The following is a 19,294-nucleotide window of genomic DNA, read 5'->3' on the forward strand; positions in this document are numbered from 1 at the left end:
TGTGGTGCTTCAATTGAATGTTTTGTATTTTCCGCAGACCCTTATTACTATAATAACTGTATCTGCATGCAAGAATCCATTTATTATGTGTGCAAAACATGTACTCCTGATTGGTCACTGCTGTTAGTCTGATATCTCTATAACTACACAGGCTGAATTATGATGGTGCTTTGACTGACTCACTTTTTGTCACCACAGTTCACATTGTTACACACCTGAAACCTGAACTTAAGAGCGCACATGCTTTCACAGTTCTCTGATTTTGTTACAATGAAAAAAATGTTAAACTAAGCTGACATTCACCTTCATGTCCTTTTATTGGCAAGCATAACAGAGAAAAAACATTACAGACAGAGATTATGTTACGTCAGAATCTTACATTTAACATCATCACAGGAAAAAACAGACGACAAAAAATGCAACATTAGACATTAAACAGATACTGTACATCAGCTCAACATAAAAAGTCAATCATGCTTAAATCTCCATGTATAAACAGAATAAACTGTGCTGAACCAAGAAACTGGTCAAACAGAACATACAACAGCACAGTTTTAGGTTATGTACAGAAACAGTAAAATAATGCTGAAGAGAAAGCAAAAAAAACATGATACAATCAGTTAAATATGAATATTTTATTATATTACTGAATGAGACTGATTATATTCTATGATTTTTTTTGTTGTTGTAAAAAAAAAAGACAAAAACAACAATGAATCGACCCCAACAATAAATGTCAGTGTGGCCTAAGTGTGATAGAAATTCTTTCTCTGTGATATTGCTGCACATTGTTGTTGAGTGATATGTTTCTTTACCACGTTTCTGCAAACCATGGATACATTTGGACATTATTTTGCAGCAGATAGGCTGAAACTTTCCATTTCTCAATTAAGCAGTAGAGCTGTGGACACAAAAACAACTTGGTTACCATAAGGAAAAGATTGTGTTTTAGCTTAAAACATCCACATTTGGTGGCATAAAGCTGCTGGAAAAGCAGGGACAGGTCAATGAAAAACATTCAAGTTCAGTGGCTCAAAAGGCAGTGGGAAATGTTGCAATGGTTCACTAAAACACCCAGGTTTGGTGCCACAGATGCCGTCGTAAATGCTGCAAAAAGTAACAAAACAACAACTGGTGTTTGTTGCACTTGAACAGTCAAGGTGATACACAGGTTATAGATAATGTCACTTTAGAAACATTAATATGGTATGTATGAAATGTGCAAATGTATCATATTCATGGTTTGCAAAAGTATACAATGCAAACATTTTCCTCTGGCGTTCAGGCTGCATAAATACTTGACAGAATACCAAATGTAACCAATGTTAATGTGCAGCTAAAACTGTGCTACTTACTCCCCTTTGAGTGAAGCTTGCTAAAAACGACAGCGTCCAGTTATTTCACAAAATGATTTAATCATTTTTTTAAAGGATTGTTTATATTCATTATCTGCTTTGAATATGGGCTTGGAGCTGAGTGACACAGAGTTGAAAGGTTTTGTTTTTTGTCTTTTCATTGGATTTGTTGACACTAACAAAAAAATGTAGAATATCATCAACTTTAAATAACTCAGAGAAAGTTGCTGGTCAGGCTTTCTTCCCAAAATTACTGACTACAATCACAGTATATACAGAATATATAAATTACCATGCCAAGTTATAAACTGTTCACTATGCACCATTTTAGATTCCTTTTATAAATACTAGTCAAAGCAGAATATGCATTTTTAACTCTTTAGCATATTGGCAAGCTAATAAAAATACTTCAATTAACATAATTTTTCCGATTAACATTTACTGGTGATTGTGAATTTCATGAGCACACACTCATGACCCTCACAACCATCAACACACAAGATTCAAACAACAGTGTTGTGACCACAGGTATTTTTACTGTCAGTGGTCAGGCTTGTTGAGAACAGCACAGAACTATATGTAACATAGCTCAAATAAAAGTAGCTCAGGCTGGAGTGACTATGATGCTATTTCTGAACTAAACAATGGCTGCAATGTTTTCATCCTGGACCAAAGAGTTCAAGACCTTCCGATCATTTAAACCACAGAGCTTCCATATAGTTTCTACAGAGTCCTACTTTTAAATGACAGACAAAATGGGAAATATGCCAAAGGTCTGGTGGTAAAAAAAAGAAAAAAGAAAAAAGAAAACGCTCATACCTCCTCTCTTCCTCGAACCTGCTGCCAGTTAAAGTCAGTGGTAATGGATCTGGATGGTTTGGCCAATGAGGAGGAAGAGAAGGCCGGCCAGGAGGCAGAAGAAGATGCCAACAGGGGCAAACATAAAGGACAGACCATAGTTGAGGGACAGCTGGAAGCCTGGACACACTGTAGAGCGCTGATGGTTGATGTAGGCATCCACCACATCCAACACCTGTACCCACAGGACGTACATCACCACCACACAGAGCAGGAAAAGACCTGGAGCAGAGACGAGCAGCAGAGGAAAAGGGATGATGACTGAATATTTAATGGTAAGTAAAAAGCAGGATAATGGAAAATAACTCAAGAAAAGTACAAATACCTCAAAATGGTATGTAAGTACAGTGCTTAAAGGTCAAGCGTGTAGGATTAAGTGGCATCTAGTGGTGAGGTTTCAGATTGCAACCTACCCGAAACTTCTCCCATGTGCCAAGTGTACAGGAAAATTGCGGTAGCTGATGCAAAAATATGAAAACACAAAAATGTAAATAGCCCTATCTCAAGCCAGCGTTTGGTTTGTCCATTAGGGGCTACTGTAGAAATAACATGGTTGACTCAGTGGATGAGGACCCACATCGTGTGTAGATATAAATGGCTTATTCTAAGTCTAGGTGCTATTTGGTAAGCGACTTTATTGAGTTTCTTGACGACATTTCACCTCTCATCTGAGAGGCTTGTTCTTGGTCTTGTCAGGAGTGTTAAGCAATAACACCCAACGAGTCTGTTTGAAGTGATGAAGCCTCTTGGATAAGAGGTGAAACGCCATCAAGAAACTCAAGCAAGTCCAGTTGCATTGGATATAGCACTTAGGATCACCATGACCTGGATGACTGAGAATCCTCACCAACATACGACTCATTCTAAGGTAATAAAAACACAACAATTCTTATTTTTCTATTAATATCTAATTAAATTTCCATCAATGTATCTCCCTAAATCCTCCACACTTGGACCTTTAAGGTTAATTTTCACCACCAGATTTAAGCATTTAAAAACCTCACCAGATGCCAGGAAAAGTCCACCGCCTGCTTTATATAAACGGTGGCTGGCAAACGGAGCAGCGCAAATGATGAAGAACCCAGCGAGCACCACAGCTGCGACACCAATGAGCATAAAGATGCTCCAGAAGCCTCTGTAGACTGGACAATAGAAATTTTAGCAAAGTGTTATATCACTGAAGAACTCAAACAGTAGAAAGAGGCAAGCCTAAATAAATAAACAGACACTTACTTATGGCTGTATCATACTCTGTGGCATTGTGGGTCTGATGAGATATGGGGAACGGGAAGAGGTAGGCATGCATGCACACTTTTGAGTGAGGCTGATTTGCTGAAAAGAAAGAAGAAATCAACACAGAAAATCAATTTAACTTAAGCTCACAAGTAAACAAACACAGTTGGCTATTAGAGGACACCACTTAAAAAATGCAAGTTACAGACTCTGACCACAGTCCCTTTGTACATTTTGGCAAGTCTCCCACAAATTGGGATCTAAATAAATTTGACAGCCACTGAAAAAGTTATGATTATTTTTCTCTCATGCTTTTATAATCTTTCCCACTCTCTTCTCTTCCACCATGTGAAATTCCACAGACCCTCACAAGGTCCCTTCAGTGCCAGAGGCTTTTTCTGACAATGACTCACCATTCAAAATCATAAAATAGACGACGCACAATCACCTGACAAACTACCAGAATAACATCACATGGCCTCTAAAAAAGTCACATGAAGGGGTTTTCCCCATCATGGCATTATAAGAGTTTGTTTTTTATTCACAGACTCATTAGACAAATCAGCAAATCACAGTCTGATTTTTCTTTTGGAGCAGAGTCAGAGTGCTGCAGTGTGACTGCATGAAAGGGTTACACTGGAGCACAGTGGTTTCCTGCACTGAACTATCAACATTTTCCGAAGACAGAGACCATTAAAGAGAGATTAGACACATGGTTAAATATATTAATGTTTGATTGGTGTTAGAACTCTGAATGCAATAATGCCACTTTCAAATCCCACCCTTAGTCTATTTGGATTCCTGTCAATGAAGTTCTCTTACAATTTTTGGATAAGATTTCTAAATGGGAATCAGACCTCACTGGAGTCAAATGACACAATCTACGACAACATACTGTAGCCTGCATTTCTCTGTCTGTGAATGACTTTTTGGCAAAAAAGGGAATATATATTTGTTTATGCATAGCCCATATAACCTATAAAACATAAAATATTTCAATTTTTGATGTAATAACTACTCTTTATCTCTAATTTCCTTACTCTGCCTTAATTCCATGTGCAAGCACAGTTTTTAGCAAGAGAAAGGGTTGCCCCTTACTTTTATCTAATTTCTTTACATTGGGTTTAAATAAGGTGAGGAAAAAAAAAATAGAAATCCAATTTGTTGTTTTTTCTATTAATCCCATCTTTTTAGATATAAAACAGTGGAAACATTGACAAATGACAAAGGGTTTACCACTGGAAGAACATCATGTGTTACTTACTGAACCAGAGCTTCCACATCAGGTCGTCATCACCCATGTTGCCTCCAAACGAACACTTCCAGAAAAAACCTTCATGGTACAGAGTGATGTCTCCAGTGTCCTGCTGCACCACCACATCTCCACGCTGAAAGAAAAAATCAAAGTAAGGTTGCAACGGTATGAGTTTTTTACTGCACGATAACTGTCACAGAAAATACCTCGTTATCACAGAATATGGTATTACATAAATAATTTTTATTATAATTAGTCACAATAACCCTTAAAAGAATGAAAACATAACAGTTGTTTTGGTTCAACAAATGCTTTATACTACTTAAAACTATGTTTTTATTGGAAGTATGTGTAAAAAGTCTGACAGTGGAGGAGGAAATATCACGGAAAGCAAATGTACACGGTAGGATAACCTTCAATTTTAATACCACAGTATATCTTTGAATCTGTGTGTGCTGCAACCCTAAATCAAAGACAGAATACTGGCTTATTATTAAATATATATATATATTATACTTATATACAGTCTGCAGAGTAGGGTTTGTATAAGCCTAATTATGTTAGCACTCCAAGTTATATGTTGATGTAATTAAAGCCTGAGAGCTGTCACAGGATCATGTGAGGCAGGTGTGCAGTGTGTTGCCACAGAGCAGCTGCATCGTCAGGTCAAAGGTCGAGCTGAGCCAGCACCTCTAACCTCATGCAGGTTTGGTGCCGGGCGAGCATGCAGGCGGAGGGGGCTCCCATTCAGGAAACAGTCATCAGTGGTGGACCCTATTTTTTGCATGAGAGCTAAAAGATGCATCCTTAATTGCCTGTTGTGTCATCCATAAAGCGCCTCTCTGAGAAATGACAGCAGAGGTTGCAGGATGTGAAGCTGGACCATTTCAAGTCGAAGTTAATCTAATCAGGGGGGTGTTTTATTTTGAAATCATCTTTTGAAGACATGTTGAAGAATGACAGTGGCTCCCAACCTTGGGTGGGCGGGCGGGGTGGTGTGTGTGTGTGTGTGTGGGGGGGTCGTTTGGTGTTTTTTTCATTTCAGGCCTCAAAAAATACTTGGGAAGGTGAAATCATTTTGGTTGTCTGATAAGCCTATGATAAGAGAGAGTAGAAGCAGATTCGAGCCAAAAAAGGTTAGAACAAGTGCTGGAGGATGTTGAAAGCACTACTAAACTGCAGTGGTGTGGACTCAGGTCACATGCCTTAGACTCAAATCCAACTTAAGTAACACATTTCATGACTTTAGTCTTGTCTTGACAAAATCAAATAGTTTTGCAACTTGACTTGGACTTTAACACCAATGACTTGTGACTTCAGTTGGACTTGAGCCTTTTTGATTTTGAAAATACTCGATACCTTCCCCCAAAGATTAAAAAATATGTTATTTTAAAAAGTGTCCCGCAATTAATTTCCCCTCATTCATGAACCAACTAACATTAACACTACTTATTCCCAGCAAGTTGACACTTAATTTCCCAGATCTACTTTTTTTGAACCAGTTCGAAAGCATCCAATCAAGGCGCAGGAGAGAACAATACGTGACTTTACTGGAAGCCAGTTGGAGCAAAGTATAGCAAAGGGGGCAAACATTTTGCTTGTGCAAAAAAGTATAGGCGGTCAACAAAATATGAAATGATAATACGCAACAACATCTATCACTTTTTAACAAATAGGTGCAAATTTTTTAAAATACTCATCATTTTTGATCTAGCATTAAATGACCTTACATTTGGTAAAGAGCACAAGTCTAGGACTTGGGACTAGACTAGAGACTTGCCTGTCTTGATTTGGGACTTGAATGCAAGGACTTGTGACTTACTTGTGACTTGCAGAACGATGACTTGGTGCCACCTCTGCTAAACTGTCCACTAAAGAATTAAATGAATTTTGATTGGATCCTGCACATTTTCACACTTCTTGCTCCGTTATTTGTGGTATAATCGCTCTGAAAATAGTATTTGTCCAGAATTACGAAGATTAAATAAATGAATTGTATTACTACTTATACTCCACACACCATTTTGGTTTTATTGTGGTGATATTATGTTGCAATTCCAGTATCAGTGCCCACTATGAGAAGCAAAGTATGTTCTTGTCGGTGTTATTTAATACAGGACCATCCCTCTGGGACTACTGGTATTTGTATGTCTATCACAGGGGCACAAGCTATGTCTCAATCACTGCATAGCTGCACACACACAACATTAAACAGTGTCTGATTGCAGGGATGCCTCTCCACCCTGCAGCTCATCTACTGAAAGAATGATTGGAGCAACTGATTTCTAAAATAGAAGTGACTTTAAAGATCCACCATTAGACCTTATACGTTACGAATGCAACTTCACAACACACCATTTAAAGCTCAATCGCAAAATAATAGAAATACTGCCTGCAGCCTTAGAACAGCTGACCTCATTTCACTTTCTTGGGTTATAAATATGAACATTTTTAAAACACATCATAAGTGATAATCGAGAGATATTAAAGTTTGATATCTGAACCTTCTGCTTGATCTGTCTGAAGTCCAGCACCCACCTCTACAGTCACACCGCCCAGGTCAACAGATCCGTTAGAGTTTGGGGGGCAGCTCTCTGAGGCCAGCAGCCAGTAATCAGTTCCAAAAGAGAGGAGAATGAACACAGCTGCCAACGCCCCGAAGAGCCCTGCAAAACACAACGCCACACTAAGCTTCATGGTCCAGGATTGACCAGGCACTCGGCTACTGGATGCCCACACTCAGTCTGACTTTCCCCTCCAACTACAGTGAGCACATGTGACAACCAGAGGCAGAAACAGTCGCTCCTTTTGCACTCAAGTATATCCACTGTCAGATGTGTTCCAGCTGGTTTGTGTTGTTGCTAGATCTCGTCTTCTGTCCCTCTGTCTGTGTTATGGGAGGACAAGGTTGAGCACATGACTCCTCTGGACCCTTCTGGGGTCTGCTGTCAGCCCACCACCCCCCACACCCCGGGCTATTTTTGGGGTCTGACTGAAGGCGGCTGCTTCACTCCACTGTTGGGTTTGAGTGTGTGGAGCAGTTGGAGAGTATGAAGGGAGGGGATCAACGCAGAAATAACCGGTGGCAACTGGACACCCACCGTCTGCACGGGAATGTCAGGGCAGGGTGAGACTGAAAGGACAGAAAACGAGTGGAGTATCCCACAACACCCTGGCCAAAGCTGCTGGACAACTTGCATGTAAACACTCACACTGGGATCATTTCCTGTAAATGGGGGAGATGAGTTACTGTAAATGCACCTTTACAGTCATTTCACTCTCTAAGATCACAGAGACAATTATTAGCCGAAGCTTTATGAACAATTAAATTTGCCATTATGGAATTAATACTACTATTTCTTTTTTAAAAAAAAGCTGAACACTTTAGAAGTGATTCTCGGAAAGAAAATCAAATGTATAACACAAAAACAACAGTATTCCACATTTTAAAATATTATGTTTATCCCTTTGAAACTTGAGCAAAATGGTTTGATTTTCTACAAAAACAGAGGGTGAAGACAACAAGCAACATGGCCCAAAAATTAGCAAAAAAAATTTTTTTTTTAAAAGTTACACGAAAATAACCTAAAGAAAATGTGTGTGTGTGTGTGTGTGTGTGTGTGTGTGTGTGTGTGTGTGTGTGTGTGTGTGTGCGCACACACTATTTTGTAACATAATTCTGAATATTAAATTATTATAATTATAAACGGAATTCGCTCAACATTTTGCTAATAATCTTCCCTTTTTTTCTTTTTTTTTTCAAAAAAAAAGACTTTTAGGTAAGAATTATTGCAAATGTTGGGACATTTCTTGCCAGATTGGTCATTGCCTTTTTGCCTCATGTTTTCAAAAGAAATCAAATTAATGTGCTCAGTTTTCAAATGGTCAGGTAGACTGTTAAAGGCATCTGAACATAGCAAAAGAAAACTGATGTCTATCAGGTTTTAAAGGGTTAAACTGTAAATTAGCATGTCAGTTTACTGTAATTGTCTTGACAACGATAACTATTTAGACATTTAGGCATTAATATGAGGCAATTTACATACCGTAAATATCAGTTACTCACGTTAAAACAAACAGGTTTAATGAAGATACTGATGTTGTGGTCAGTAAGAGTGAGTGTGATCTGAGGGGAAGCTCTGCTGGTTTATTAGCATCTGAGGGGCACATTTAGCAGTGAACCTACATATAGACACTGTCAAATTTACACACTGATGTGAGCGGGGCCACCCTCAGGCAAGAGCACTCCACCCACATCCATAAGTGTGTGTGTGTGTGTGTGTGTGTGTGTGTGTGTGTGTGTGTGTGTGTGTGTGTGTGTGTGTGTGTGTGTGCGTGTGTGTTCATTTTTATTTTATCAGACTGGATTTTTCTAAACTGTGTAAAAAAAATATGTTTGTCATTCTTGGTAGTACATTGTTGCAGCACCGTATCTAATAAGTTACTTTAAAATCCACCTTAAATTCTTTGCAGTGTGCAGTTTATGTGTAATCTGTTGCATGTTGCATTTTGTCCAGCAGGTGGTGGAAAAGCACCTGCAATCTCAGACATTCAATTGTTAAAATTGAAAACAAAATCCTCATGTAAACTAGGTTATGTGAGTATAACAGTTGTGAGTTATTAATGAGAACAAGACAAGCACTTCAATCATGTGATTAAAAATATTTCTTTTAATCAATGTGTTTAATTTGTATTCATTAAAAGCTATTAAACCCAATCATGAGCGTGAGCTGCCATCTCTTGGTATTTGTCATTTAACTTATAGATATATTTTACAGATAAACAATAGTACATGATCTAAAGTGTACAATAATAAAAGAGTGCTGATAACATATTCAACATTATATACAAATATTTATTTAAAAAAAAACCCTAAAATTAAGTTAGCAACAAGTTATATTTCATGTAATTTTTATTTAATTTATTTTTTATTTCTTTTTTAGTGCTTTTGTATACCTTGTTTAGTTTAAAATACTTAATTATGTGTTCATACATTTTCTTTGTGTCTAATGTGGAGAGGGTTTCAGTTGCATTTAATTTTGCATTCCTGGATTATAAAATGACAATGAAGCTGAGCATCAAACTTTAAAAAGTACTTATGATAATAATACCTTAAACTTTCAGGAATAAGCTTAGTCCCAATTAAACGTCCCTTGTAGTAGCCCTGGTGTGGTGGCACATTTTGACAAATAAAGGCCTGTCTCAATTAGAAGTCTGGTCTGGTTGCCATGCAGTTCACAATTCTTAGAATTATATATTCCGAATTATTTTACAGAATTATTATAATTTTTAAGATTTTTTTTCCCAGGACATTTCTTACTTTGTTTTGTGTTTGTGTTTGTTTTTTACTCTATCAATTATGTTTTTTTGTTTGGTTTTTTGTGGGGTTTTTTTGGCAAATTTTCAGGTAATTTTTTTGTACTTGGGTCATTTCTTCTTTTGTTGCTCAGGACCTTCTTCCCATGTTTTTCTTAAATTTTGTTCTCTGTTTTGTTATTTTTAAGCCAATTTGTGAAGGTTTCAAAGGGTTTAATAAATAATCTGATTCTATTTTCCATCTTTGTTTTTTAAATAAAAGCCCATCCCATAGACGCCTGTCCCAAATATAAGCCTGTTGTGGTCAATGACTTAAATTATAATTTAGTTATAATAATAGCCTGGGCTATTAATCTTAGTTTTACGGTAATGATAATAATAAAACTAATAATAATAGAACTAGAAGATAATTCATGTCATCTGTTTATAATAAATTAATACAATAGTTTAAATCCAAGTCTATTTATGATTTTTTTGCCCTCTTTTATTTATGAATAAGAATTTCCTGATTCAGTTCTGTGACGTCAGCGGACGATACCAACTGTGAAAGTAGCTACGGGTGGAGGGGACGTGGTGTCGACCAGACAACATGACAGCTCAACATCTAAGAAATCAACCACGACTCAAATAGTCAGCCTCATCGCAGAGCGGATGTTATCTCTTTTAAACTCGCCACTTCTTACACCCTCTTATTTTGTGCAGACGGTTAACCGAGCAGTTTCTGCCCCCCCTGCCTGTGACACCTCCACCGGGGACGGAGCCGTGCTCTCTGTTTGGAGCGGATGAGCGCTTCCGCCTCGGCTGCAGTCGTACTGTCACACCGTGGAGGATGAACGACCACAAATGTAGCAATTTATTTCAGAAACCAAGAGGAAGGACGAAGATTATACGATGTATCTACGTGGTGGGCTTCATGGTGAGTAGCTAACGGGGTCCTGAATGAGTGCGCCGTTACGTCATGTTTTGGTAACTGAAAATGATGATGGAAACACATTTCACCATTCAGAGATTAGACATGTGAGTCAGGTTCAAACTAAAGGCTGCAAATGTTTACCCATCTTCAGGGTGTGTGCAGGTGATTTTACATATAAGTGTTTGCTAATCATTTTAATTTCACAAAGCAGGACTTGTAATTGTATAATAGACTTTAGATTCAAATGTATGAGCGTTTAAATTAACCTTAACATTTTTTATTAACTGCTTATGGGATATTTTCCCACATGTATTGGTGTCTTTAGCAGCAAAGACATACGTGTCATGGCCTTTAACCTAAATCTTTTCTTTGCACACACCCCTTTAACTATCACCTGTCAGACTAACATGAAACAAGATATTAAACCTTAAAGCATTGTTTCTAAAATGTTATACTTGGTCTTAAAACGATATTAAAACGCTCTAAAATGTGTTTAAATTTGATATCTGCAGACATAGATTTTCTATGATAGCTACTGTACTGTAAAACATTTATGTAGCATTACGTACAGTATAATATACTTTACGAAAAATGTATAATTTAAGTATAAGGTCAGTATAAAATCCCCACAAATGATCAAACAAAAGTATTTTACTATTGTGGCTTTTGTAAAGTCTTGTCTTTTTATAGATAGCTGATATTGGATCTGGAAGTACATCAGAACACTCTCTGGCCACTCAAAATTAAAATAAATGAGTGCTATCGATACAGAAATACAATTGTTCTGTGTTTGTATTTTGAAATAGGTCGCCCTAAATTAGTCAGGTGTGTAACTACTAAATAAGGGAGCTGTTATTGAACAAAGCAGATTGCTCTGACACCTTTAAGTGTGTTGAGGACCCGTCTTCAAAGCATCACTGTCAGCAAAATCTGTTACAAAGTGGACTGGTATGTCCTTGAATTTAAGTACATGGGGAAACCTCATGCTATAGCATTTAAACAGTTAATTGAAGGTTAACAAGTTGTCTTGCTCAGAGAGCTAACTTTATGATTAAGCCTAGCTGAATGAATGATCATCGGCTCAAAGTTGACTAAAAGAAGCCAGTTCAGATTCAGCAGAAACTGCTGAGGACAGCTCTGAAACTGACCGTTGAGCAATTGGTGTAACAAGTAGTGTCAGAACACAGTATGAGCTGCTGTGTGACTTCAATCAAGAGTTTGGCAAGAGTGGCACCCGTCACAGCAACGCAGATAAACAGGATGAGCTGCAGTTATCCTTAAACTTTGTGTTTGGACACAATGGTTTTATGAGTTCCCCCCAGTTCAAAGGTTTCTGATTAATCCTGATCATGATATCAGTGTTCCCATATAAAGCCATAGAGGAGTGGAACAAGCTCCCCACAGATCTGAAAACTAGGGGTCGACAGACTATCGGCCTGGGGTTCGTTATATTCCAAATTTTAAATATTGACAGAAAAACTTTCATTTTTATTGTTAATGCATATTGGTTCCAAATTTCGGTTATCAGTCTCATGAACAACTCATAATTGGTGAATTAAGAAGCTAAAAAATGGATTCTGAGAAACCAGACGTGCCAGCATCAAATCAGTTAGGGAGGTAGTTTAGTTTCCACATCTCTTCTACAACTTTTAATCGCACTGTATGCTCTGATGTGCACTACACTGGGCACAGAGGGCTGGGCAGGTGAAGGTGGTGCAATTGGAAACGTTTTAGCATCTAGAGCTCTATTTTAATTGTTTTAACTGTTGCTGTATTTATTTATTGTCTCCTGTACCTTGTAGGTATGCATTAATACACACATTGCGTTAGTGTGTTTTCTTGTAGTATCGGGGCGGTTAGGAATAGGCACAGGGACACGGGTGCTACTATGTTATAATATTGTATTGTGTACCTCCTTATTGCATTTTGTACTGTTGTAATGCTCTTTATAATAATGTCTCTGTGTGCCACGTTATGTTTACCTGCCCTTCCTAATGTTTATTGTACTTATCTATCGTACTGCAGATGGAAATTAGCTAAAAGCAATATCTGGTGCAATACATCTCTTCTCAATCTGAGATTATTGTCCATTGTGCATGTCCCTGACAAATAAACAATACAAAATTCCTGAATTATTTCTCATTCACGTCCTTGTTTTCTGTAGGACTTGTTTGGGGTGAGCATGATCATCCCGCTGCTGAGCCACCACGTCAAAGCTCTCGGAGCAAGTCCCACTGTGGCCGGTGTTGTGGGTGAGTTATAATCTATTTATCAAATATACACAAAAATTAGACAGCAAGCTGACAGTTAACAGAGTTAACCAGGACAGAGGGGCAGACAATAAAAAGTTCTATAATTTTTTAAAGAGAATGAACTTATGAGGACACATAACACAGCGTTTGCAATGTGCACCAATAGGCTTCGGCAGTATCTGTTTTTACAGTAAATGGACTCGCTATGTAGTGTCTTTCTAGTCTTTAATTCACTCAAAGCGTTTTTGCACTACTTTCACATTCACGTGGCAACCATACAAGGTGCCACCCACTAATCAGTTTAACATTCATCAGGAGCAATTTGGGGTTCAGTATCTTGACCAACAACACTTCAACAATTGATAGAATAAACTCAAAATGTTAAAAAAGATAGTATTTCTACATCTATTTTTAGTATTAAACACAATAATACGACCATGCACCCTCTGCACTCAAGTCTTTCTTTCAGCAAACTAAGACTAGCTTAATGGCCTTTTTATCTCATTATAAACACGCTTCATTAGAACTTGACAGAAACTTTAAAAAAACCAAAAAAAACCACCCAAACTGTCTTAGTTAACTGTTCCAACAATCACCAACTCTCGTTTGTTTGAAATAAAGCTTAATGCACTGGGTTATCTGTGAAAATATGCTGCCTCTATCAATGTTTCCCAGGCTGTCTCTCTTTGATGTTGCTGGCCAGCTTTTTACTAAACCTGCGACATCATCCCCAACATTCGTATTCGCCATTTTACTCAGCTCAGCGGCCTGTTCCACCAGTGGAGACTGACCTCTGATGACACGAAATTGTGATTCACATTTTGTACCATTTTGTGTCATTTTTTCAAGTAAACAGTTAACGAAGTAGCAGGAAAACGATGGAGAGATATATTGACGATAGAGAATAATACGCTGATGTAGCCCTAGTAAATATAAAGCTGTAAAGGAATGTGCTCCCAAGCTTTAAATTAGGTTTGACTTACTGTATACTGTGTGTGTAATGAGCAAAAATGCCCCATTGTCCTGTGCTGTAATTGTTGGTATTTTTACTGTTTCGTCTGAACACACACAGTGTCCGTCTTATGTTTTATCTTACAAATGTGAACTGATTTTTGCAGGATCTACATATGGGATCTTACAGCTCTTCTCAAGCACATTAGTGGTAAGTATTAACTTTGTTTCTCTCTGAAAAAAAACTGGAACTCCTTCTCTTTCTCTAACGTCCATTCAGCCTCTCCTTCCTGACAAGGCATGCTCACAGTTAGTGGCCAAAGTGGTTGCATTCCACGTTATCTCTGGTATTTCATGAAAACAATAAACACTGGCTGTTTTAGGTTGGTCGTGGTCGCACAATACACCCAGTCTGTGCACATTCACACATGCAAGCTACTTTCAGATTGCTGCAGATGCACAAAAATTACTCTTGACACATTAATTCAGTTTTTCCATTTAACGCCCTCTGACTTAACACCTAGAAGACGTTTATCAGCAATCTAATCTTAGGATGAAAAATCAAATCCTTGATTATCAAAGCAATGTCTAAACTGTTTGGAAACTACTCAAAAATGCAAAGTACTCTGCAATCAAGCATCTAAAGCAAGATTCTCTACATCTAAAGCAAGATTCTCAGCTTTCCATGTCTCTCTGCTGCCGCCCGCAGCTCCTGAAAATTGATTTAATTCTCAGGGGTCATGCTACAAATTTAACAGATAAGGAGTCATCTGTTAGTTTCCACGTGCAGAACGCCTGAATCCTGATCAACGTAAGGTTACGTGAACAGCTGCATTTCTATGATAATCCCACCAGGCTGCACCCAGAACACACAGCAAACTCAATTGGTCGTAATGTCATTATTTCATCAAGTGTGTGAGTGTGTGTATGTGCGCGCGTGTTTGTGCGTGTATGTGTGAGACTGAGAGAGAGGGCGAGAATCTGCTAACAACTTGTATTAACAGCCTGGTCTGCTTGGTTTAGAGAAAACTAGGGTTTTGGGAATTTCTCCGTTTGTTGGGATTTGTCTTAGATCCCAGATCAGTGAATTAGGATTGAAGTTTAGGCCACAACTCAACCTGTACAAAGATCCATAATCTCTCCTCGAAATATCTTTTCTTTTTTTTTAACGGAATTGAAATTTAGTCTTTGTGGTTGAGTGTCATTACCTTTTTTGTGTGATCGGCAGGGCAGCTGGAGTGATGTGGTGGGACGGCGGTACTCTCTGCTGACCTGTCTGCTGCTGAGCGCTCTGGGCTATGGCCTGCTCGGGATGTCCACCAGCATCGCTTTGTTTGTCCTCGCACGGATACCTGTGGGTACGTCCCATACTAAAGGCCTCTGCAACAAAAGAAATTTCGACATTTCATGTTAGGAAATCATCTGTACACACTCGCCATACTGCAGTGACACCTTTGCAAATGTCCACATGGGGGATATGCCATTATTATTTTGCTTTTAACATTTTTGTATACAGCACTATAGGAACATGAATTGAGAATATTTTCTTTTTCAGAATGAATGCAAAAAATGGCACATTATGTGCATATAAACATCAGTGTTTATATCAGTGTATGTCAGTGTTTATGTTGTCAGTTAAAAAGGACTTGTTTACAACTAGCAGCACTGCTGCACGGCATAGCTTTAAATTAGTTTAGTTTAAAAGATAGATAGACCTGCCAATCACTATATAACAGAGTGACACCACACAAATGTAACTTCTCTTCTGTGGCTTCGGCAGGCTGGACACTATCGTAGCACGTTACTGCCTTTCTGGTTTAAAACTGAATTGCAACTACAGAGAACATAGAGCTATAGAGAAAAAAATCAGTCATCTTCTCCTTCTCACTGTGCATTGACTGTTTTCTGTCTCAGGGCTGTTCAAGCACTCCCTGTCCATCTGCAGAGCCCTGCTGTCTGACCTGGTCTCTGAGTCAGAGCGTCCTCTGGTGATGGGACACTTCAATGCAGCCTCCAGTGTTGGTTTCATCCTGGGTCCTGTAGTGGGCGGCTACCTCACGGAGCACGAAGGCGGTTTTTATACCTCCTCCTTCACCTGTGCATTCATCTTCCTCACTAATGCAGGTAGGCAGAAAATGGAGAAAAATAACTGATTAAATATTATCTGAAATATTATCCAACGTCATATGTTTGTGATTCCAGGGCTTGTGTGGATGTTACCATGGTGCGAGACGCTAACTCACTGTAACGACACTAACTCCAGCAACGGCAACGAAAGTTGTCATGACACCAGCTGCAGTAAGCCGATTAGCAATGGCTCTCATATGAAAAGTCGCCATCCGGTGTTGGCGGCAGAGACTTCTCCAGCCTGCAGAGCTGAAGGGAAGCATCAAGGTGGATTCAGATGGAGGGAGGTGTCTCTGCACCAGTGTGCCTGGAGACAGCTGTCCTCAGTGGGCTCCAAAATCCATATGGTGGCCTCCTCTGACATGTGGGACCTCTTCATGGTGCGTCTTCTGATGGCTATAGCTATCATGCTTTACTACAGTAACTTCTCTTTGGCGATGGAGGAGCGTTTCTCGCTTAAACCAAAGGTGACCGGTTATCTGATCAGCTACAGCAGCACGCTAGGGGCCCTGGCTGGGTTCCTGGTGGGGCCCGTTACCAAGCTCTACGGGAACTACATGCCTACTCTGCTGCTCCACTCCACAATTCTCACCGGGTTACTTATTTTCTTGTATGCGTCAGCACCCACTGTGTCGCAGGTGCTGCTCACCTCCACCTTCTTTGCCATTTCCACCACTATTGGACGGACATGTATCACAGACCTGGAGCTGCAGAGAGGGGGAGTTCAGGCCAGCGGGACTCTGATCGGAGCTGGGCAGTCGGTTACAGCCGTCGGTCGAGTCCTGGCCCCTCTACTGTCTGGTCTGGCCCAGGAGTTCAGCCCCTGTGGTCCTCCCAGTCTGGGAGTGGTTTTAGCAGTTGCAGCTGTGGGTTTGCTGTTCATCAGGATCCCCAAATGGGATGGGAGAGGAATGACAAAAAAAGCAACTGAATGAGTTAAAAATCAATGCAAATACACACAAAGAAGTGCTCTTATTTGTATGAGGCCAGCTGTGAAGATAAAACAGCAGACTTACAGCGGGAACGATGTTTCCTTCTCATATGCCTCTGACAAACTGTAGCTGTGACGACGTCACAGGGTCAAAATGACCCGTTACAACCAGCACTGCAGTCCTTCTGTCAGGAGGTGCAGCTTCAAAAATCCAGTAAAGTGTAATGAAGTCAGGGCTTCCCTCTGTGCTGATGCTTGATCAGACAGAAACATAAGGGCCTTGTGTCGGCACAACACTCGGGGCGGCTTGGAGAGAATGCACACTTTTATTTGTAATGTAATTTTTTAAAACCACTATGATGTTCAGAGTCCCTGAGGTTAATATCAACTAGTGACGGGCAAAGCAGTTCTTTGAAATATCATGACTCACTTGAATTGAATTCCTTAGATGATTGATTCACCGCCCCGTTCAGTGCTTGCCAGAGCTCTGACTGTGCGTAGTCCCACTCGCTGAACTGAAGCTCGCTGAACTGAAGCTCGCTGAACGTCCTGTTCAGATCGCTTATTAGTGATCTGAGAACGTAGGATTTATCTTCAAAAAGATATCGTTTGCACACTTAAAGCTGAAGTCTTACCCTATTATGTATCACACATATATTTTATCGATACCTTATTTTTAAATAATACACGTGGTTCTACTTTCTACTTCGGGACTTGAAGACATAAGGAGTTGGGAAAAGGCCGGGCTAAAGCACCTTACTCAGGGTTCAGACTGGACGCTGAAGTGCAGCAAAACTGAAGGATTTTCCATGACGCGCTGCCCGCTTCCTTTCAAAGCCCATATTAGAAAGTTGGGCAGTTCACACAGGGCATGCTGCGGCCCTGATTTCTACCGCTCGCAATCTGCAGCGATAATCTGGACATTTGGTCTTTTTTTTTTACCGGTAGTCATGAGCAAATCAGACAAGGATATGATATAAATAATCTGATTATGATAAATGATAAAAACAGGCATCCAGTGCTTCCACATATCTGTCAGGTGTGTCTAAACAGAGGGCGAGACAGACTAGTAGACACACAAAGACACACAAGCAAATAAAAACAGAGCTCTACATGTGATTAGAAGAGCAGAGAAGCAGAATCACTTGCTGACCAAATGTGGTTCTGGTGTGAACGGCCAGGCGGCTGCACTGCAGTTGACATATCAGGGTACTTTCACATCCAGAGAAAACATGGCAGCAGGCTTAGCCATCCTTTTTTTCATATTGCAGGTCATATTGCACCACACACAACAAACCTCAAAAGGTGACAATATTTGAAAGATTAAAAAAAAAAACAAAAAACTGATTTATAGTCTCTGCACATTCGCTATTTTAAGGATGGGATTCAGTTCAGCACATTCACCCAAAAGATGAGTTCTTTTGCAAACGACACAAGACAAAGTGTGATACACTGTAAGTCAAAATAACCACTACTGCTTTTACCTTTTATTTTTATCTTAGGGTACGTTTAAATGGAGATATTAAGAAATTAGTCTTTGGTTTTAGGTTAAGTTTCATTTGTATACTGAGCACCACTGTTTTTAAATACCCAACCACTACCAGGTGAAGAAGGAAGATTGTATAAATTTGTGCTAAGATGTCAGTGAATCTATGACGTACATGCCAGATTCAAGCCAAAAATCACAAAGAATAAAGTTTTGTACATGAGTCTTGACTTTTGAGTTGTATATGAAATAACTGCTGCAGTTTAGATGTTGCGTTCATCTCTGTCATATGTAGCTTTCATCTTCTCCTCCTCTTTGGCCAGCACCTTCAGTGCCACATTTCTAAACTTACATAGTATTTAGAGATATTCTGATACTATTTTTCCTTCCAAATACAGATTCAGATTCCTAGACTTGCCAGATTAAATTAAAATTAAATGCCATGTCATAATTTAGTTGACTTAGGACATGGCATTTAATTTGACGATTTGCTAATGGATAAAATTGCACTATTTTATCGGAAATGTATTTTTTTTGCCGCTCTAAAACAATAGTTGCCTCAGGCTGTGCAACTTTCTGTGCAGGCTACTGTTTTAGAGCGGCAAAGAAACATTTAT

The 19,294-nt window shown here is 39.2% G+C and overlaps 2 protein-coding genes across 3 annotated transcripts; one reads left to right on the top strand and one right to left on the bottom strand.

The window, feature by feature from the left end:
• Nucleotides 1-298: 298 nt before the first annotated feature.
• tmem182a (transmembrane protein 182a) lies at nt 299-7,713 on the bottom strand. Of its 2 annotated transcripts, XM_042495071.2 has the most exons (6): nt 7,240-7,713; nt 4,711-4,834; nt 3,447-3,545; nt 3,218-3,355; nt 2,175-2,435; nt 299-901 (listed from the first exon to the last, which is right to left on the bottom strand). In XM_042495071.2, the coding sequence occupies exons 1-5, from the start codon at nt 7,396-7,398 to the stop codon at nt 2,209-2,211; spliced, it is 747 nt and encodes a 248-aa protein (XP_042351005.1). In that variant the 5' UTR covers nt 7,399-7,713; the 3' UTR covers nt 299-901; nt 2,175-2,208. The 2 variants fall into 2 exon arrangements, with proteins under 2 accessions (XP_042351005.1, XP_042351004.1); XM_042495070.2 differs by having other exon boundaries at nt 299-2,435.
• A 2,829-nt stretch (nt 7,714-10,542) lies between these two features.
• Nucleotides 10,543-18,900, top strand: slc67a2 (solute carrier family 67 member 2). The gene is made up of 6 exons (XM_042494674.2): nt 10,543-10,933; nt 13,095-13,182; nt 14,301-14,344; nt 15,362-15,491; nt 16,048-16,257; nt 16,336-18,900. The coding sequence occupies exons 1-6, from the start codon at nt 10,847-10,849 to the stop codon at nt 17,193-17,195; spliced, it is 1,419 nt and encodes a 472-aa protein (XP_042350608.1). The 5' UTR covers nt 10,543-10,846; the 3' UTR covers nt 17,196-18,900.
• The last annotated feature ends 394 nt before the right edge of the window (nt 18,901-19,294 follow it).

Source organism: Plectropomus leopardus, chromosome 10, assembly GCF_026936395.1.
Source record: "Plectropomus leopardus strain MGB_pleo_1.0 chromosome 10, ASM2693639v1, whole genome shotgun sequence".
Taxonomy (NCBI): Eukaryota; Metazoa; Chordata; class Actinopteri; order Perciformes; family Serranidae; genus Plectropomus; species Plectropomus leopardus.